This window comes from Gigantopelta aegis, unplaced genomic scaffold (assembly GCF_016097555.1).
Source record: "Gigantopelta aegis isolate Gae_Host unplaced genomic scaffold, Gae_host_genome ctg4264_pilon_pilon:::debris, whole genome shotgun sequence".
Taxonomy (NCBI): Eukaryota; Metazoa; Mollusca; class Gastropoda; order Neomphalida; family Peltospiridae; genus Gigantopelta; species Gigantopelta aegis.
Window position 1 is genome coordinate 1280 of NW_024533769.1, and position 23557 is coordinate 24836.

Consider the following 23557-nt stretch of genomic DNA (forward strand, 5'->3'; position numbering starts at 1 on the left):
CCCACCAACGAGGAACTCAGGACAGATCTCTAGAGACTGAGTAAATATTACACATCTTCCAGATTACAGATTTGGGCAGGACGTAGCTTGATGCGCAGTCGGTTTAGGATCGATCCTCATCGGTGGGCCCATTGGGCTATTTCTGGTGTATCAAAGGCCGTGGTATGTACTATCCTGTCTGTGGGATCCCTTGCCACTAATGGAACATAGTAACTGGTTTACTCTCTAAATTTATATATCAGAATTACCACATGTTTGACATCCGATAGCCGATGATTTATTAATCAATGTACTCTAGTGGTAACGTTAAACAAAACAAACTCTAACTGTTCCGAATTACCCAATGTGCTCTAGTGGTGTTGTTAAACCAAACACACTTCCAAACGTTACCTACTGACTGAATGTACGTCTGACTGACAGAATGAATGATTTCGGAATCAATTATTGACTAATGCTAGTATCAGACTGTCAACTGTTACGACGAAGTTGGCCAACAAGACGGTTGCGTTGTAATTTCCCCAATCCCCGAGTTACGACGGGTGCGCTCAGACTAACAACTCATGGGTTGTACGACGAGAATCGACTTGTAAGAGCGCTCAGACTAGCAACTAGACAGTCGTAGAAGTCATGATAGCAGAAAGTTGGCCAACATTGCGCTGGCAGCTGGTAGTCTGATACTAGCATTACTGACAAACGGACATCTTGTTTCTTATAACTGTCCTGAATCTGCTGTCAATATAACATTCTAAAGCCTAAAACACACCGAAACTGGGTCTGAGTCTGGCGAGTGTGACAAAGACGTCACGCTGTGGTGTATTTTCACCTTTTACCCGTTTATAACTTTTACGTGTTATGAATATGATAACAGCGTTCATAAGTTTTTGTGTGTTTATATGTATGTGTATGTTTGTTTGTATGTATGCGTGTATATCCGTGTATATAAAATCTGTTTTGTTTAACGACACCACTAGAGCACAATTATATATTAATCATCGGCTATTGGATGTCAAACATTTGCTAATTTTGATAGTCTTAGAGAGGAAACCCGTTACATTTTACCACCAAGGTCAAGGTCAAGGTCAAGGTCAAAGGGTTTTACGTGCACGTTCAGAGCAAGCTGTTTTTTACCACCAGTAGCAAGGGATCTTTTATATGTACCATCCCACAAACATGACAGCACCTACCACGGGGTTTGATACACCAGTTGTGGTGCAGAGACTGGAACTAGAAATAGCCCAATGAGCACATCGATGGGAATCAATTCTAGAGCGACCGCTCATCAAGAAAAAAAACTTTACCACTGGTCTACGATTCATGCGTGTGTGTATGCGTGTGCGGGCGCGCGTACTTTACCACTGTGCTACGACTCATGCGTGTGTGTATGCGTGTGCGAGCGCGCGTACTTGACCACTGGGCTACGACTCATGCGTGTGTATATGCGTGTGCGGGCGCGCGTACTTTACCACTGGGCTACGACTCATGCGTGTGTGTATGCGTGTGCGGGCGCGCGTACTTACCACTAGTTAGAGGTAGTGGGGGAGGAACAGAGAGACACACCAGAGGGAGGGGGTAATGTGATCGTTCACCCTCCCCATTCAGCCATTATATCTCAGTTTGACCCGATACCGGGATGCGATCCCAGGATCTAGCAGCCGTGAATCATATGACTTAACAATCCACCACACCACTAAACAGAGACGGATTGATTGGAGAAGAGGCAAAATCGTATCCATACTGCAAAGGAACAAAGGTCACATACTCAACCTTGGTCGTTTGGCAACGCGGAAGTGAATGCAAAATGGAAAATATAAAATTTTGAGAACGTTTAGGGTCCGGTTAGCTACACGGTGGTGATTCGACAAGAGATAACAATTTCCAACACACATACACGCACGCACGAACGCGCACGCACGTACGCATACACACACACAGAAACAGATACACACGCACACACACCCCTACACATACACACAAACAAACACACACACACACACAGCCCGAATAGCTTAGGCGTGTGAACAAGCGAGCTTGAAAGTTAAATGACAATAAGCAGGAAAAACAAATAGAAACACATTGAAATGAGAAACGGAATATCTCAACAACGTCCTGAAACCCCACCAAACCCCATGGGGGGGGGGGGGGGGGGTGTGGAGGAGTACCAAACTTTAAATCTCTTCCCGTTACTCCCTTCGCGTGCCGTGGATTGAGCACGGATTTAGTGGTTGAACAAAGCAACGTCTGTCATGTTGCGTCACCTATAGTCGGTCATGCTGGACATTTTCAATGTTCAGCACGCTAGCATCATGTTTTTGGCCAGCCATTAAGATAATAACTCAAAATAGCTTGGGACACATCTATGGAAACCATACTTAATAATTACACTTTGACAACTACTTTACCTATTTTACTATTATTACTAACAGACCCAAACGAATAGAAGCTTGGTCGTGTAATTGTAAGCGAATCCATTTATTCAGCACCGAAATGTCCCAAGTAAAGATTGTACCTACTTGTCCATTATTATGCATGTAATGCTATAATCTTATCTTTAAGACCTATTGCAATGGAGACAGACGTAATGGGACTACACCCACGTAACTTACTGCAGGTCTTACAGGCTACAAGTAGAAAGGCTGTCTTTATTAAAAGTTCATCCCCACCCCTCCACCGAGTGGGTGCATTTTGGTAACTGTTCACTGGTGAGCCATAATGCATCTTGGCAGCCAACCTGTTTTGTGTAATGCGTTTCAGTAGCTGGATATATGGACCATCTGTGTCTGCTTTGGTGTAAGAGTTGAGTGCCATATTGGCAACGACAGGGCAGGACACTAGACTGGCCGGAAAACCCCCAGTGATGTAGTGTTAAGATCCTCTGAAGATGTTTGGTGTGCAACAAGGCCAGGGATTTCACTTTAGCCAGGATGCCTGCTTCCTTGAATACCTTTCTTTGCTTTTCTCTCGTGGATGCTTTGATTACGGTTCATGATGTATGTGTCCTATACTAAAGCAAGGAGGTCGGTATCGGATGCAATTAAGGGTTTGCCCCATATGTTTGACCCGACATGGGAAATGGTTACTCGACAAACACTGTAGGATCCGTGTATCCTGGGCTCGTGTGATACTGAGATAGCTCATCTAACAGAGAACACGGGACAGGGCTCTGTCAATAGTCCCATACCAAGACAGCTCATCTGACAGAACATGGGACACGGCCGTGTAATAGTCCCATACCGAAATGGAAGTACTGTGGTTTCACCATTCATCTTATTATCATCCATATAATTATGTTTATGTCCAAAAAAAAAGACGTTGTTAGCATATTCATGAAATGTCAGGTTATTTGTAAAAACAAGGTTCTATGAAACTGGACTGACATTTTACGTGATCTAAATCGTACTCTACACTACCAATATTGCCACCGTAGACTGCCACGAAGAGAAATAACCATTACGTTTGGTGCCACAGTTATTCCTCAAGCAAATGTTCGTTCAATGCCACCATGTGACTATGAGGAATCAGACACCGCACGTTTAATTCATTTGCAGAACGTTATTATGCATTATTGTACTAGTTATCATGTGCGCCCTGTTAACACAAATATATACGCCGTCCCAATTGGCAAGTTGCATCATTTGTTTACCTTGAGTAAAACAAATGTGAGAATATGGTTTGCCTGTGGTACAGGTAAATTCTTTACATATCATCACATCAATGGTATATATGACGTCCTGGTAAAATAGACATACTTGATATAATACCTCTACTTTCTTTGGAAAAAAGGTAAAAGGACCGCACGGGATACATGGAACTGCTACCCTGATGTGACCAGCGCCTTTACCTAACACCCGTGTGTTTGCCTTACACCAAAGTATGTGCACATGATCCACACTCCAGCTCTTCATCGTAAGTTTTAATAATAAGACCAGTGACCTGCCAGAATGGAACAACAATGAAAACCATTTCATCATCTTAGGATGCACACACTATTGGTCAACCTGCGATTCATCAGTGGACAGAATGAATAAATTGCATCTACTCCAGAGGGGTTGGGTGTTCTTTTGATAAAGCCAGTCCTGCATTCCTATATGCAGTACCAAACCTCTGACCCTCAAATACTGAAGTGTTATTACAATAGTCTAAGTGGATGTGGCACTAGATGTATATGATAAAATAAGATAAGATACATTTTATTATTGCAGATCACAGTTTATAAATAATGTATATATGGCCTATGTATTAAACGGCTGCAAACATACCAAGTGTATGTGACCAAAGCTGTAAAGATACTTAGAAATTGAACTAAATGCAAAGGATTACATTCTACCTCCATTTGCTGAAAGTGAAACAGACAGCTAGTGCCATCTATTTACAATAGTTTAAATGGGGAGTAATCGGTTTTTAAAGATCATTTCAATGAAACTTTGAAGGAATTTCAAGATTCCCACTAGCCTGTACCTGTTCAATCTGAAAACAAAAGCTGAGACACAACCACAGGTGTTTATTATTACTTTCCTATTGCCGTTTACATCCTTATTTTTCAGGATGAGCTTGGTTGGTACCATCAAATCATAGAAAACTGAATTGTGACCTTGTGACCTTTTGACTTCTGATGACCTACTTTTATGCATGCCAATAATAATTTTCTTTCAGACATCAGATGCCAAGAGCACTTCATAATAAACATTTTGAGTGTTTATTTGTTCTAATAGGGTGTTTGTTGTGTTAGTTAACGAGGCTGGTAAATTTGATATATCATAAAAGTATCAATTTCTGCAAAACCTGACCTTAGCTCGTTTGTTTCCATTTCAATATGTTTCTAGATGCCTGAACATGGGCGCCTTTAAACGGTTGGAAATTCCATCTGACACAGTTTCCAGCCATTTCTAGGCCTGGTGTTGGCAAATGTCCCAATAGATGATGAGGCAAAGCTGAAATCCGCGAATTTTGAGCTCGACCCAAAATCAGTGAACTTTTTTTCTCTGATGACCTACTTTTGTAGTGCATTTGCATATTATGATATGTAATCGTTAGAGGGCTTCACAACACACATTTTGAGTGGTGAATTGTTATGATAGGGTGATTCTAAGGAAAGTTATTCCAAATTAAGATTTCCCTATCCCCAAAATGTGCTTCGGAATTTGTTTCTGCACACTATTCAGTTTTCAGAGTAAAAATGACAGAAAGCTATTCGATACGAAAGGCTATCACCTCATTTTATTATCTACATGCATAGACATATCAAAAAACACATATGAGCCTTTGTCCCTCTCGGTGGTACCAAATCATGTAAAATTGGCCTCTGGCCTATGGACTAATAGGTCTATTCCGTTGTTTTCAGTTTCGACTCTGACAATATTTCCTCATTAGTCGGGCACAAATGTAAGACACGGGATGTTCGTTTAATAGTAATATGCTGAGTCAGTAAGTAAATTAAGCACCGAGTCAATGATTTATTCGGAAAATAATTCAGTGAGTCCGACATTAAATCAATCAGTCAGCGAGAAAGTTAATCAGCCAGTCATTCGGACAGACAGTCACTGACAAACAGACAGAGGCAGACAGACATACGTATAATACACGAGCGTAGGAAGGTGCCAAAAAGGGGGGAGAGGCGCGCGCGCGCGCACACACACCACACACACACACACACACACACACACAGACACACACACACACACACACACACACACACATATATATATATATATATATATATATATATATATATATATATATATATATATATATATATATACTCTTCAAAAGAAGAAACGCAAAACCACATTGTCGTAACATTTGGAGAATTGATTTAATTATTGAATGGTGAGTCCGATAATTACCAAATGTTGCAGGATTGTTCACAATTCACTCTAGTCCATTGTGAGTAAGTGATAGGACACACCACCAAGGTCAAGGTCATCTGGAGTCAATACCGGGTGTGGCCTCTGCGTGTGTTCACAACTGCCTGGCACCGCCTGCCCATTGAAGCAACCAGAGTACGGATGACGTGCCGGGGGATGGTGGCCCACTCGGCCTGCAAGGCTGCTGCCAGCTCGGGCAGGGTCTGGGGCTGTGGTTGTCGCTGTCGGAGGCGTCGGTCCAACTCGTCCCATAGATGCTCAGTTGGGTTCAAATCCGGTGATATCGATGGCCAAGGAAGGACATTAATGTTGTTGTTCTGTAGGAAAGCCGTTGTGAGACGTGCTGTGTGAGGCCTGGCGTTGTCATGTTGGAACACTGCGTTGGCGTTGGCCATAACTGGAACGATGTGTGGCCGGAGGATCTGGTCAATGTAGCCCTGTGCATCAGGTTGCCCTGCACGTGGACCAGGTCAGTTCTGCCAGTGTGTGAGATGGCTGCCCACACCATGACACTACCCCCGCCGAATCTGTCCACTTCCTGCACGCAGTTTGCCGCATAACGTTCACCACGACGCCTATACACGCGACATCTTCCATCATGACGTCGGAGCAGAAATCGGGACTCGTCACTTAACCACACCTGTCTCCATCGCAGTTGAGGCCATTGTCGATGAATCTGGCACCACTGCAGTCGGAGTCGACGGTGTTGTGGTGTTAAGATGACACCTCGAACTGGACGTCTGGCACGAATTCCTACCTCACGTAGGCGGTTCCGTACGGTCTGGTCGGATATCCTGCGCAAACCTGGTATTGCTGCGGCTGTGGAGGTGGCAGTAGTCAATCGTTCCCGAAGATGGCGTACCCGGATGTAGCGGTCCTGCCCGGGGGTAGTGACCCGTGGTCGACCGGATCTAGGGAGGTCACGTGTTGATCCATGTTGCTGGTAACGGTCCCACAGTCTGGAGATGGTGCTTGGGGACACATGGAATGCCCAGGCAAGCGAACACCCTGTACTTTTATACTGTCGGTGTTCATGTTGCACGTGCAGACAACGCACGTGCAGTGGTGACATGGTTTGCACGTGGCTGCGTTTTTGCGAATATTCACATTTTGGAACTTTATTGTACAGTAGCTGCGTTTTATCGAATGTAACCGTGGGAATGTGTTTGGGACATGCAATGACCTTATATTCACAAAGCATGAACCCATTTGTACCCTTTTACGTTTCTTTTTTTGAAGAGTATATATATATATATATATATATATATATATATATATATATATATATATATATATATATATATATATATATGTATGTATATATAAATATGAGACGCATAGACATAGACATAGACAGACAGACATAGACAGACAAATACACATAGAGACAGACACAGACAGACAAACATAGACAGACACGCATAGAGACAGACAGGTCAATCAGATAATCAAGTCAGCAAGTTAGTCAGAGAGTCATTCAATCAGTCAGTCGATCGGTCAGTCAGTCAGTAATTCGGTCACTCAACCAGTCAGTAGTTTAGTAAGTCAGTCTGTGTGATGGCTAAAGTCGGTCTGCCGTTCTGGTAAGGGAACGGACCAGCCTATAACACTGCATACAATCAGTCTGCATACAGTCAGCCATATATTTTCCTTGTTTTGCTTTCGCCTAAAGCTAGGTTTCCATTAATGCGGCTGCGGTGCGGGTGCGTCCGATTGCGGTGTGGATGCTCGTGTTTGTTGTGTTTCCATTTATGCGGCTACTGACTGTGATTAGGCCAGTCATGGATTCCAAGATGAAACACACTTATTGTTAGAAAAAGAGCTTATTATGACAGTACAATACAAGTTAATACAGAAAATAACAAATATGATGATATAAAAATTAGTACCAACAAGGAGTGTACCAGAACCACGTCTTTTCATGTCATAGAACATATCATCCTGTGCTATCCAACACAGGCATATATTTAGAGAATAACTAACGAGCTACGAGGAATTACGGATTATCTGTCCCGAGTGAATTAATGTTGTAAACCCGAGCCTCTGGCGAGGGTTTTACAGCATTGATTCACGAGGGACAGATAATCCGTAATTCCTCGTAGTGAGTTGGTTATTCTCTTTATTACCCATTGTCAATCTTTAACGATTTTAAAAGTATATTTAAGTTATCGCTGCTGTAACAACTAACAAGCTCTACGAGCCATAACAATATATTCATACGCGCCGTTACCGGTGCACACCCAACAGTATCCACCAAAGAATAGTTCCAATAAAACCCAGTCAAAATAATAAAATAAAAACATGTTTAAACATTTGTACATATATTTTGATTTTTAATTCCGTAAATGTCCGTATCGTAAAAAAATATTTGAAGTTCGTAGTAATAGTTTGACCGATGAATGGAATCATGAATGAACAAAAAGTAGTCCCGGCAGTATGTAATTACCAATCAAATCTTCTCTTTATAAAGCCAGCCAATCAGTGACTGTAGAAGCAATCTGCACACTGTGCAGAGATCGAAAAAAATATTAGCCCGTGTATTTGAGCCCATATGGGTAGTAAATATATATATATATATATATATATATATATATATATATATATATGTATGTATGTATATGTATGTATGTGTGTATGTACACAGATATTACCGCACTGGCACAGGGGATAATTAAATCCTTTCTGGACTCACTAATTGTCCCATGCGATTGCTGGGACTGAAACCTGCGGCACCGAATCGCCATCAAATTCCAGACTAGCCACGATGCGTTCTGAGCTATTGAGGCATCTATATATCTATGCATCTGTGTATGTATGTATGTATGTATGTATGTATGTATGTATACACATCATGCGTGTATATTGTATATATATATATACTATATATATATATATATATATATATATATATATATATATATATATATACACACACACACACACACACACACAAACACACGCACACTGTCAAACTTCGATCATTCCACCTTCGAAACCGGCCTCGGTGGCGTCGTGGCAGGCCATCGGTCTACAGGCTGGTAGGTACTGGGGTCGGATCCCAGTCGAGGCATGGAATTTTTAATCCAGATACCGACTCCAAACCCTGAGTGGGTGCCCCGCAAGGCTCAATGGGTAGGTGTAAACCACTTGCACCGGCCAGTGATCCATAACTACCTACCCTACCCATTGAGCCTTGCGGAGCACTCACTCGGGGTTTGGAGTCGGTATCTGGATTAAAAATCCCATGCCTCGACTTGGATCCGAACCCAGTACCTACCAGCCTGTTGACCGATGGCCTAACCACGACGCCACCGTCCAATAGCCGATGATCAATTGATCAGTTTCGCTCTGTACTGAGTTTCATCGATCCGGTTATTTGGAGATTAAATCGAGAAGATAACGCTCAAACTCTGGACCAACAGATAGCTGTCATGGGGCAGTCAGTCGAATAAGATCCCATTGTTGTTGTAAGTGGTATGGTTTAATGTTCACTATCTTACATTCCGCAACAGTGAGATTGATGTCGAAATCGGCTACAGTCGAGCTGACTGCAAACAGAACCTCTGTAACTTGTCTTTATATAAAGAGAAAAGTCTTCGAGAGGAAACCATATTTGTTATTAGTAGCAACGAATCTATAGCACAGGATAGCACATACCACGACCTTTGACAAACCAGTCGTGGTGTACAGCCTGGGACGAGAAATAGCCCAATGGGACCACCAACGGGGATCGATCCCAGACCGACCGCGCATCAGACGAGCGCTTTACCACTGGGATATGTCCCACTCTGAGAACTTCTGTCATAAAATAATGTTCTCCATAATGAGATAAAGGGTACCGGACTCGGTGTTGTAGTGGTTAATTCATCGGATATACGGCTGGTAGGTATTGGGTTCGCATCAGACGAGCGCTTTACTACACCCACTCTGAGAACCTCTGTAATAAAATAATGTTCTCCATAATGAGATAACGGAGACCGGACTCGGTGTTGTAGTGGTTAGTTCATCGGAAATATGGCTGGTAGGTATTGGGTTCGCATCAGACGAGCGCTTTACTACACCCACTCTGAGAACCTCTGTAATAAAATAATGTTCTCCATAATGAGATAAAGGGGACCGGACTCGGTGTTGTAGTGGTTAAATCATCGGATATACGGCTGGTAGGTATTGGGTTCGCATCGCGGTACCGGCTCTCACTCAGAGCGAGTTTAACGATTCACCACGAATGGTATATCAAAGGCCGTGGTATTTGCAATTCGGGTATGTCGGATGGCGCATATAAAATATTCCTCGGTACTAATGAAAACAATTGTATCGGGTTTTATCTCTGTGACTATATGTGGAGATGACATCCAATAAAAAGAAAAAAAAAACTTTAACAATGGGTAAGTGTAAGACCACTACACCGACTTCTCTCTCACCAACCACTAACAACAAACTACTAACCCTCTGTCCTAGACAAGCATCCCAGATAGGTGAAGTTATGTCCGGGAAAGCGTACTTGAACTTTAATTGGATTTAAGCACGAAATTAAGTATACACAAACAACAAACTACAGAGATAAAGAGCACATCGAACTTGTTTCCTTTCCCGCCCTACATCTGATACATCAAAGTCCGTGGCATGTGTTGTCCTGGCTGCATACACATTTAAAAAACAAAAATTGATATTAATGAAAAACAAAGTCAGTGTAACAGTGTTAAACAACCAACAGCTGATAACTTTGAAATCAATGTGCTCTAGTGGTGTCGTTAAACAAAACACAGTTTATCTTTGTTGTATCTCCATGCATTGTCTTGCGTGAAAAACAACATGTGTTTGTTTAACGACACCACTAGAGCACGGTGATTAATTATTCATGGGCTACTAGATGTCAAACGTTTGATAATTCTAATGTAGTCTGATAAGAAACCCGTTACATTTTTCCATTAGCAGCTAGGGATATTTTATATACAGACAGGATAACACATACCACAGCATTTGACATACCAGTTGTGGGGCACTGGCTTAAAATGACCTCATCAGAACTTTATTTACCCGCTCCACCAACTGATCTAGGTCCGGCCCCCGTTATCGTGCGTGTTTTTTCTCTTACATCTATCTTATCTATGACATGACACATACCAGCACTTTATTTTGGCGAGACCTCACATACATGTTTGATTGTGTATTTCATCCACATCGTCATTTGATGCAACACGACCAGGCGACCAAAGGACACTACAGATATCTGGTTCTTGTGCAGTAGTCATCAGTGTGGGCGTAGGACGGACACAAACACAGGTAGATTAATACACTACTCGTTAAAATATGACCACATTCCGGTTAGTTTATTTTATGAATGTACGTCAATGTGTCTATTTATTTATTTATTTATTTAATCCTTTAGAGCTCAGGACCCAATTTTAAAAATAACAAACAAACATCGTAAGACTAAACATAAGATACAATTGAAATTTTCAGTAAAAGTCAGAATCTATCTGTGATATTTGTATTTTTGCAGTTCTTTACACTGTTTTTATTTAAATCTTGAATGTTTATATTGATGTTGATTATCACTTTATTTGTTTGCATTACCATAGTTTGACACCCAACAGCTGATGTATTTTTCGTGCTAGGGTGTCGTTAAAAATTCATTCATTCATTCATTCATTCATTCATTTAAACGTAAATCTACGACTAAACCACAATCTTTATTAGTAATAAAAGTATCACTAATATAGTTTGAAGTTTATTTATCACATATTTCAATTTCTTCAGTAATGATGTAATCGTCTGCATGAAATAGATGCCAAACACGTGTACACGTATGGCCGGTATAACCGCTAGTCCCAGACGTAAACTTACGATTTTGTTTTTGCGAAATGGGCCACAGATATTTTATCCACAAACCAGTCCGTCTGTCCGTCCATTCACTGAAATGCTTCTCTCTATTCTCTCTCTCTCTCTCTCTCTCTCTCTCTCTCTCTCTCTCTCTCTCTCTCTCTCTCTCTCTCTTTCTCTCTCTCTGCCTTTCTGTCTGTCTCTCTGTCTTCCTCTCTCTCTGCCTCTTTCTGTCTCTCTGCCCCCCTCTCTCTCTCTCTGCCCTCTCTCTCTCTCTCTCTCTCTCTCTCTCTCTCTCTCTCTCTCTCTCTCTCTCTCTCTCTCTCTCTCTCTCTCAATCTCTCTCTCAATCTCCTATAAAACGTCGAAATAGCCATATATTAATTACCAATAGTCGTAATTTCTACTTCTTTTTTCTACAGCGAACCTAAACCATCATGTACGCACAGGCAGTGGTATACTGGGGAAAAAACCCACGGGCCTGGATAGGGAATGTGTTTCTCATCATAGGCAAACTACTGCACGTGATCGGCATGTTCACTCCGTACTGGCTTACCGCTACTACTCTCGGCGACATGGGCTTGTGGCAGCTATGTGTTGACACGCCTTTCGGTTCACAGTGTGTTTCCATTGTGAACGCTGATATGGAAGGTAGGTACCACCTGGGCTTGTGGCAGCTATGTCTTGACAAGCCTTTCGATTCACAGTGTGTTTCCATTGTGAACGCTGATATGGAAGGTAGGTACCACCTGGGCTTGTGTCAGCTATGTCTTGACACGCCTTTCGGTTCACAGTGTGTTTCCATTGTAAACGCTGATATGGAAGGTAGGTACCACCAGGGCTTGTGGCAGCTATATCTTGACACGCCTTTCGGTTCACAGTGTGTTTCCATTGTGAACGCTGATGTTGATGGTAGGTACAGGGCTAATATTAACGCTACTTTCAGCCACCAGGGCTTGTGGCAGCTATGTCTTGACACGCCTTTCGGTTCACAGTGTGTTTCCATTGTGAACGCTGATGTTGATGGTAGGTACAGGGCTAATATTAACGCTACTTTCAGCCACCAGGGCTTGTGGCAGCTATTTCTTGACACGCCTTTCGGTTCACAGGGTGTTTTCATTGTGAACGCTGATGTTGATGGTAGGTACAGGGCTAATATTAACGCTACTCTCAGCCACCAGGGCTTGTGGCAGCTATGTCTTGACACGCCTTTCGGTTCACAGTGTGTTTCCATTATGAACGCTGATGTTGAAGGAAGGCACAGGGCTAATATTAACGCTACTCTCAGCCACCAGGGCTTGTGGCAGCTATGTCTTGACACGCCTTTCGGTTCACAGTGTGTTTCCATTGTGAACGCTGATGTTGATGGTAGGTACAGGGCTAATATTAACGCTACTTTCAGCCACCAGGGCTTGTGGCAGCTATTTCTTGACACGTCTTTCGGTTCACAGTGTGTTTCCATTATGAACGCTGATGTTGAAGGAAGGCACAGGGCTAATATTAACGCTACTCTTAGCCACAAGGGCTTGTGGCAGCTATGTCTTGACACGCCTTTCGGTTCACAGTGTGTTTCCATTGTGAACGCTGGTATTGAAGGTAGGTACCACCAGGGCTTGTGGCAGCTATGTCTTGACACGCCTTTCGGTTCACAGTGTGTTTCCATTATGAACGCTGATGTTGAAGGTAGGTACCACCTGGGCTTGTGGCAGCTATGTCTTGACACGCCTTTCGGTTCACAGTGTGTTTCCATTGTGAACGCTGATATTGAAGGTAGGCACAGGACTAATATTCATGTGTCATTTAGTGTCTTAGACACAGAGGGAAGTAATGATGATAATAATAATAGTAATAATAATAATAATAATAATAATAATAACCATGATAATTCACAAAATAGTACTGCTACTACTGCTGCTACTGCTGCTAGTGCTACTACTACTACTACTACTACTACTACTACTTTTATTACTACTACTAATGCTAATACTACTACCACTACCACTACCACTACTACCACTACTACTACTACCACTACTACTACCACTGGCACCAAAACTACTACCACTACCACCACTAGTACTACTACCACTGTGACGGAACATGCTCTTATCTTTTTCGCCTGTGGCGATGTTAATTGTTTTAGAGGGCCGTGTGCAGCTTGGTTACGTAATACCCCCGCGCGACGGTGGTAGAGCTGCGCCGTAATACACACCCAGATCAGTGGTGGAGGCCATGTGGCCAGTAGTTACGTAATAACTCCGGTAGTGCGGTTTATGACCAGGGTAATGCTGGCGAACTGGCGACAGTAAGTCTGGTCATCTAAGAAAATATACCGACTCTGGGAGTTGTGGGAAATTCACATGATAGGTGAGGTACCGCGTTGTGCCCCCAGGCGATATTCGCTGTCTCTGAGATTTTTGAATAAATAGATAGGATTTTAGATATATCGAGGGGAAACTTTGGAAGGCTGCGGGGGAACGAACGTCGTCCACTGAACGATCTATGTAAGTTCAGTCGGGACGTGGTAAATATATTTTTCTGCTCTGTTGTATAACCTTGATGTGATTGATGTGACTTTAAATATTTTAATACTGTATTATACCAATATTCTTTAGACAGTGTTTCCGGTAATCTGACGAAGTAAATTGTAGGCTTCACTGTTCTATTATTTTGATACGAGTATTTGGTAATATAAAGCTTAGCCGGTCATCCTAGAGGACCTAGGTAAACTGTAGGTTATTGTCTTTATTGTGATAGGTACCAGTATTAATTCTGTATTACAAGGTTACTGAAGGAGTAGTTAAGGGTTAATTAAAAATTAACCAGTTAGGAATAGAGTTGTAATTCCTTTATTAATTAAGTTCCCCTGGCAGCGTTTCTCAATTATCACACGTGTGTGTGTGTTGTATCACGGTGAAGTGATTAGAATATTGTGTAAACTAGACACCTAGTGATTAACTAATTAAGTGATTAGCTCTGGGTTGTTATTATATTGTTGTTGTTAATTAATTAACTGCGGCAAATATATTTGTCAGCGTAAGGTTAATACAGATTCCAAAGTGTATTGTGTTTTGTTGTGTTTTCTAGTGAACTAAACGTGCTATATATTATACATATTTATATAAGATCGTATCTCTGATTATACCTAGAGCCGAGCTACTCGGGTATTAGACTGCCCGATACAGAGATATCTAATAGATATACAGTTAGAAGAGATATTTGGATAATCGTGTTTTATTCAGTTACGGGTATTATAGGATCCCCGTGACAACCACTAACACTACGACGACGACTACTACTACTACTATTACTACCACTACTTCTACTACTACTTCTTCTTCTACTACTGCTACTAGTATTACTACATGTACTACTACTACTACTACTACTGCTTCTTCTTCTACTACTGCTACTAGTATTACTACATGTACTACTACTACTACTACTACTACTACTACTACTACTACTACTACTACTACTACTACTACTACTACTACTACTACTAATGATAATAATAATAATAATAATAATGATAATGATAAGAAGAAGCTGAAGGGTTCAAGTTCTTTATTTGTTTTACATTTTACGACTAACACGACATTGAAATATGGATTATGTATTCGTATTAAAAAAAAAGAAGAAGAAAAGAGGTATGAGAGGTTTAATAAATAATATTTTACAGATAAAAGGCATATAATTTATATTTCACATTAAATGTTTTCCCGTAGTACCTAACCTCTATCACTTTATATGCACAGGATAGCACATACCACGGCCTTTGATGTATCAGTCGTGGTGCACTGGCTGGAGCGAGAAATAGCCCAATGGATAGACCCACCAAATAGCCGTAGTTTAAAATATGTTCTCATTCCAACCAGTGCGCCACGACTGATATATCCCATGCGTGGTATGTGTTATCCTGTCTGTGGGACGGTGCCAACTAAAGGTAACATGTAGCGAAGTTCGTATCGAAATTACCCAGTTTTTACTTTCATTGGCCGAATTTTGGGGCGGGACGTAGCTCAGTGGTACAGTTCTCGCCTGATACGCGATCGATCTAGGTTCGATATCCGTTGGTGGGTCCATTGGGCTATTTATCGTTCCAGCCAATGCTTCATAACTAGTGTAATATAGGCCGTCTGTGGGATGGTGCATATAAAAGATTGCTGCTAATCGAAAAGAGTAGCCCATGAAGTGGCGACAGCGTGTATCCTCTCTCAATATCTGTGTGGTCCTTAACCATATGTCTGACGCCATATAACCATAAACAGAAAGTGTTGAGTGCGTTGTTAAATAAAACATTTGCTCTAGTGGTGTCCATTACTAGCAAGTTATCTTTGTTTATGTTTCACATAGTTCAAGATAACCGAGTTAATAAAAATCATATCAAACACACGTGTAATAACAAGTGTAATGACGTAGTTTTGGGAAGCGACATCATAACATGACGATGTTTCCACAGTCTTAGCGACTTTGCATGTGGACGATGCGTTATTTCGTCGTCTCCTTCTAGTTGTGGTTGAAACATATATATTTATAGCAATAATAATATTAATAATATATAATAAAGAAATTATTGCAATAGCGTGTGAAGTGTACTTTTTACGAAACTCGTGTCAGGATTCATGTATAATTACCCTCGGTCTCGCTCGGGCAATACAACAATCCTGACAGTCGTTTCTTAAAATCAGTACGGCGCTCAAGCTCGTATAATAAATAATCTTTATATATCACTGGCGTAGGAAGTTGCTAAAACGTGTGTGTGTGTGGGGGGGGGGGGGGGGCGGCACACACGTATATATACATATAAATACATCTATAAATATATTTAATTATCGCTAGTACTACAAAGTGGGGAGAGTACATGCCCACCTTTACCTGAGCCTCTCCCCCCCCCCCCCCTTCCCGCGTTCTAAGCCATTGATATATGCAACATTCCACTGACAAAACAAATGTCTTTCTTATAATGGGAGAAAAGTCCCTTTTAGAACACAAACAAATCTGTAGTTTACAATGATCTGAGAGGTCACTAATGAAAGACATCTATCCTTTTCTTCCCAAACGAAGAGTCCAAATATAAACCATAACTGTTAAAGGGCCGTTCAAATAATACGTAACGCTATTTTTTGTCAAAATTAGACACCCACCCACCCCTTGTAATGCCACATAACGCTTGGACTTACACACCCCTACCCCCTAAGCGTTACATAATATTTGAAGGGCCCCTAACAATGTTTGACACAACATAGCCGTTGTTTAAAATGTGCTGAGGTGTCGTCAAACAAGCATTCCTTCCTGTTCCAGCCAGAGCTCCACGGCTGGTATATCAAAGGTCGTGGTGTGTGCTATCCTGTCTGTAGGATGGTGAATATAAAAGGTCCTGTGCTACTAATGGGAAAAAATGTAGATGGGTTCCTCTCGTAATGTCGGAATTACCAAATGTTTTACATCCAATAGCCGATGATTATTAAATCAATGTGGTGTCGTTAAACAAAGAAAACTTTAACAATGGGTAGGTGTAAGGCCACTACGCCGACTTCCCTCTCGCTAACCACTAACAACTAATAACTAGCCTCTGTCCTAGACAGGCAGCCCAAATAGCCGGTGTTTGCCCAGGATAGCGTGTTTGAACCATAATTGGATATATCCACGAAAATAAGTGTAAACAAACAACATAAAAAAAATAAAAAATAAAAATAAACTTTTTGTTGAGAATGCCCCATCTGATGCAGACATCCTGCAAAGGGAGTGAAATCGAGACAACCGCTGTACTCACAAAATAGCCGTAGTTCAAAATGTGCCCAGTAGGTGGCGTTAAACAAGCATTCCTTTTCTTTGTAACAGGCTGGTTCAAGTTGGTGCAAGCAATATCGTGTCTGGGACTTATCATGTCCATCGCCGCGGTGACATTTGGTGTAGTCTACATTCGACGACAGGGGAGACAAATGCTCATGGTGGCTGGAATTTGCAGTATTTGCGCAGGCGAGTTACCTATGTCCACCTTCCGAGTGAGAACTGTATGTACAATGAGGTCTTGGAGGTGTATGAATTCCGCGTTTGTGATGCTTTTCAATTTTATTTATTCCTTTGTCTTTCGTTCATTCATCCGTCCGTTCATTCATTCATTCATTCATCCATCCATTCTTTTACCATAGTTTGACACCCAATAGCCGATGTATTTTTTCGTGCTGGGGTGTCGTTAAACATTCATTCATTCATTAATTCATCCATCCATCAAATCAGTCATCCATCCATCCTTCCAATCATTCATCCACCCATCCATTCATTCTTTCATTCATTCATTAATAAATTCATTCATCCAATCAGTCATCCATCCATCCATCCTTCCAATCACTCATCAATCCATTTATTCATTCATTCATTCATTCATTCATCCATCCATTCATTCATTCATTCATCGATGCCTTTATTTTCCTTTACATATCAATAAATTAACTTTTGGTACCAATGTTGTTGAACGTCGGAAACCTAACCTATTTATAAAAGAGAGGAATTTACCAGGTATGAAATGAGAGCGGAACTTCTGTCCAGAGCCGGTTTATCCTAGAAGAACATGTAGCACGTGCTACGGACCCCGCTCTTCAGGGGATCCCCGCGGTGATGTGTACAGTTTGTAAACATAATTCTATGAATTAAATGGAATAATCATTTATAAAATATTACCATTTCCCTCTTCACATATACCCAACGTTACTATCAATACCATACTTCGTTTATTTGTCCCAGGTAATTCCCCCCTCCCTCCCCCCGAGGGGGCCTTAAACCGGCTCTGCTTCTGTCTTTGAAACAATCACAACTGACCTGGTACAACAATCATTGACTACCTTGCTTAACGTGTTTTTATTTTTTTTAAACCCATCGATTTGCTTTTTTTTTTTAAATGATTAATATTTATGTTTTATTGCAGGTGTTCTGGTCTTGATGGGAGTCGTCATCTTTGGAGGAAGATCCGAGTCCCTGGGATTGGGGTCTTACTTCGGCTGGTCGTTCTATCTCGAGGCAGTCGGTGGGTGTCTGCTGTGCATGGCCGGCGGCCTCCATCTTGGCGGACTAAACACGGACAGCGGTTCTCTTCCCATTTAACACCATCACATCATTATTTCCTCAGACGTTTTTTTTTTATTAAAATGTATTTTATTATTTATGTATTATTATTTCTTAATTATTTTTAAAATTATGTGTGTAACCATAAGTTATTACTGTACTTTTATTTTCCCCAAATGGCAACTAGTACAGCAAAATTAGTCAGCAAAGAACGACAACTGCGAAGAAGGAAGGAAGGAAATATTTTATTTAACGACACACCCAACACATTTTATTTACGGTTACATAGGTGTCAGACATATGGTTAAGGACCACACAGATATTGAGAGAGGAAACCCTTTGTCGCCACTTCGTGGGCTACTCTGTTTCGATTAGAAGCAAGGGATATTTTATACGCGCCATCCAACAGACAGGATAGTACGTACCACGGCCTTTGTTACACCAGTTGTGGAGCACTGGTTGGAACGAGAAACAACTGTGAAGAGAAAAATTAGAAGGACAACAACTAGAAAAATAGCACCGGTCTCGGTGGTGCCGTGGTTAAGTCGTCGGACATAAGGCTGGTAGGTAAAGGGTTCGCAGCCCGGTACTGGTGTAAATGGAATGCAAGTCCGTAGGAACAGTTGTCTGCCCGGACTTGCCCGGTCTAATATACCTAGGAATGCAAGTCCTAGGAATTACGTTCCTTAGGAATACTGGTCTGACTGCCAGGATATCAAGTCCGGGCCGGACTTCATTCCTGGACAATCAAAATTTAAGTTCGGTGGTACACATAAAAATTTAATTTTAAATGTAAACAAAACAAAAAGCAGTTTCCTTTCTGGTTCATTTAATGAACTTAGGATCCTGGCGCCTCTCTTTATTTAAATATTTTCTATTTATTCCAATATTTTTCATTTATAACATTTGCAAGAGTATGTACACATTTTGTTGACCTTATTACATGAGCAGAATCAAGGTCTTTATTCACTGCGTGTTGTTCCAACTAATAAATGCTTAAACATTTAAAAATAACCCGAAAATATTTTCCATAATTCGAAGCATATATTAGTACTCGCAAATAAGTAAAACTTGCCCATATGATATACCAACACAATTAACTGTTAGACATTATGTACTGGTATTTGATACTACTACTACTAATAATTCAACTATAAAAATGTAATATTTGCGTCATATAATTTATTGCCGGAATGAAACGAAAATGTCCGAATCTGGAACACAACGCAATATTTATATTCGCATTACTACCAAGACGCTATATAGGATTCCAAACATCAGTCTGCATTTTTATATGGATTACAACTAATATTGTGAGTGGTGAAGATTTCAGGCCAGCTCATTTTTCCCGAACGTGTCTATTGCCCCCACCCTACCCCCACCTCCACCCAGTCTCGAACGTTTATGATGTTCCTAACGGCCAGGTATAATGAAACAGAGACCTTTTCCCCAACTCGTCTTTTATGCTTATGATGGTCAAAACTGCCACAAGGCAGTCAGTGATAATTAATTTCAAGTGCTTTAATACCATTTGTAATTGTTCATCAATAAAAGCCAATTTGTCATGCTTATTATTCCTGTTATTTTTTATATTGTAGTAACTGGTCATTATAGTACTAGTTATAAGTACTAACTACTAGAACTAAGTACAGTTTTCAAAGTTTTATTTCAGGGATTTTCAGGAATCATATATATGTAATAAGCACAATATAGGAAATAAATTCCAGAGGACTAGGAATACTAGGACTGAAAGTCCTGTGGACTAGGAGTACCAGGAATAAAAAGTCTCACGGACTTATATTCATCGGAATGCACGCCCAACAGACTTAAATTCCTAGGAATACAAGCCCCACAGACTAGGATTCCGAGGAATGGAAGTCCGATCGGACAAAGATTAAGAAAATCACAATTAATCGGATTGTGACTTACCGTCAAAATATAAACTTATAAAACATATTATTAAAAATTATGTTGGTGTATATAGAAATTAGCTTTTACTGTTCGCCAAATGTTAAGGTGGGTTTTTTTAGTTACGTTTTCATATATATATTTTTAAAAACAATTTTGGGCTACATATCGTTGGTGTTTTTGGGTTTTTTCTTCGTGTTGAACACGTGAACATATAGCCTACTTTATATCTGTAGTTGCATCATATACTTTTGAAAAAAGATATTCGTCCTACTTCAATATGCTAACAAAAATGTAAGACGATTACAAAAATTCACTAAGGTGTCTGATCCACAAGTCTATGACGTCAAAAAAGAATTGAGTTGATACTCAAACTTAAAAATACTATTATGACATAGATATTAGAACCCACAATAATCCTAAGTGACTCGTACACTTATCCATCACACTACGAGGGAAGGCTGCCAAAACCTCACTTTTTTTCTCGTGTCTTTCTGTCAGCTCGTGCAAATTGCAGAGCATAACAAACGGACATCTAATTCGCCGGACTAGTATTTCTGTCACTGCCGTAGAAGGAATTTAAATCCGGTAGGAATACAAGTCCTAGGATAAAAACAACTTAAAAATAAACCAGGTATGAAAGTCCGGGTAGGACTTTGGTTGCTAAGCTATGAAGGTCCGATAGGACTACTGTTCCTAGGAACCGAGGTCAGTATTACCTCGGTTACCACGGACCTGCGTTCCTTTCACACCGGCTCCCACCCAGAGCGAGTTTTAACGACTTAGAGGGTAGGTGTAAGACCGCTACACCCTCTTCTATCTCTCTAACTGCTAATAACTAACCACTAACCCATTGTCCTGGACAGACAGCCCAAATAGCTGAACCTTAATTGGATAGAAGCACGGAAATAAGCATAATGAAAGACGAAAAATAGCAATACCGGCGGCAGGGGCGATACAGGATTCTGTAAAGGGGGGGGGGGGGTTACAGAGTTCTAAAAAGGACAATTTGAATTTGTCGAAGACAACTGAGCTGGACTCCCAAAGTAAGGGAGAAAGATGTGTATGTGTGTGTATATGTGTGTATGTGTGTGTGTATGTGTGTGTATGCGTGTGTATGTGTGTGTGTGTATGTGTGTGTATGTGTGTGTATGTGTGTGTGTATGTGTGTATGAGTGTGTGTATGCGTGTATATGTGTGTGTATGAGTGTGTATGAGTGTATGTATGTGTGTGTGTATGTGTGTATATGCGTGTATATGTGTGTGTATGAGTGTGTATGAGTGTATGTATGTGTGTGTGTATGTGTGTATATGTGTGTCTATGAGTGTGTGTATATGTGTGTGTATGTGTGTATGAGTGTGCGTATATGTGTGTGTATGTGTGTATGAGTGTGTGTATGTGTGTGTATGTGTGTATGTGTGTGTGTATATGTGTGTATGTGTGTATATGTATGTGTGTGTGTGTGTGTATGTATGTATGTGTGTGTCTCTGTGTGTGTGTATGTGTGTGTATGTGTGTTTGTGTGCGTGCGTGTGTGTCTCTCTCTGTGTGTGTGTGTGTGTGTGTATGTATGTATCTGTGTGTGTATGTGTGTGTGTATGTCTGTATGTGTGTATATGTGTATGTCTGTCTGTGTGTGTATGTGTGTGTGTATGTGTATGTGTGTGTCTGTCTGTGTGTGTATGTGTGTGTGTATGTGTATGTGCGTGTATGTGTGTGTGTATGTATGAGGGGGGGGGGGAAGGTGACGGTCGGTGTCATGCTTTCAGGAAAATATTGATATAAAGATACTCAAAGAGGCGATTTCAGGACAATGAAGTGTTCTCTGTTGTGAATGTTTTTATTATATTGGAAAGTCGTTACAAAGGGCACTTTAGAGGGCGGGTGTGTGTGTGTTCTATAAATAATAATGATATTGATGATGATGAAGATAATGATGTTGATGATGATGATTATTATTATTTTAATTATGGTGACAATAATGATGAACAAGTTGGTCGTGATCACAAATAAGAGTTTGTTTTGTTTACCGACACCACTAGAGCACACTGACGTTTTAATAATCGGCTATTGGATGTCAAACATTTTGTAATTTTGACATATAATCATATACAGGAAACCCGCTACATTTGTCCATTAGTAGCAAGGGATATTTTATATGCACCATCCCACATACAGGATAGCACATACCACGGCCTTTGATGTACTAGTCGTGGTGCAAGGGCCGGGACGAAAAATAGCTCAATAGGCCCACCGACGGGGATCGATTCTACCACTGTGCTATGTTGTCATGATCACAACCACGACGATAATAATAATGATGATAACGACGAACAAAATGACGATGATGATTGTTGACGATGGTGATAGCAATTACAGATACAAATAAAATCTACAAATAAAACAAAACCTATACTTTTTCAGATTATTTTTATTGCATCAATATTCTTAGCAACATGCCATTTATATTAATATACTCGACACAATTATTTAAGGGCTAGTAGATACGCCCATCATGTTTCGTTATGGTACAAAATACATTTCTCTTTGATTTTACAAAACACACAAAGCTTGCATTGTTACTGGTATTTCAAAATGCACTCAAACATAAGCGTACGAGACACGGGGCAGGGCGGACAACTGTCCCCCCCCCCCCCCCCCCCCCCCCCCCCCCCCCCCCCCCCCCATCTCAGGGCTGGAGCAAATCCACATAATCGAGTAAAAACAAAAGATATATTCGAGGGAAAATTATCTTGCCTAAAACCTTTTTACCATGTATTTCCATCATTATACCCACATGTTTTGTGGCCGTTTAGGACTAACACTAATATTGTTATTCAGATTCGAGCATTTTCGTTTAATTCGGGTAACAATCAGCCCCCCCCCCCCCCCCCCCCCC

General features: G+C 41.0%; 1 protein-coding gene across 1 annotated transcript; it reads left to right on the forward strand.

Moving 5' to 3' along the window:
• The first annotated feature begins 12126 nt into the window (after nt 1-12126).
• On the forward strand, nt 12127-18851 carry LOC121392667. Its single transcript, XM_041523780.1, has 3 exons — nt 12127-12335; nt 17529-17666; nt 18613-18851. The coding sequence occupies exons 1-3, from the start codon at nt 12218-12220 to the stop codon at nt 18786-18788; spliced, it is 432 nt and encodes a 143-aa protein (XP_041379714.1). The 5' UTR covers nt 12127-12217; the 3' UTR covers nt 18789-18851.
• Nucleotides 18852-23557: the final 4706 nt, after the last annotated feature.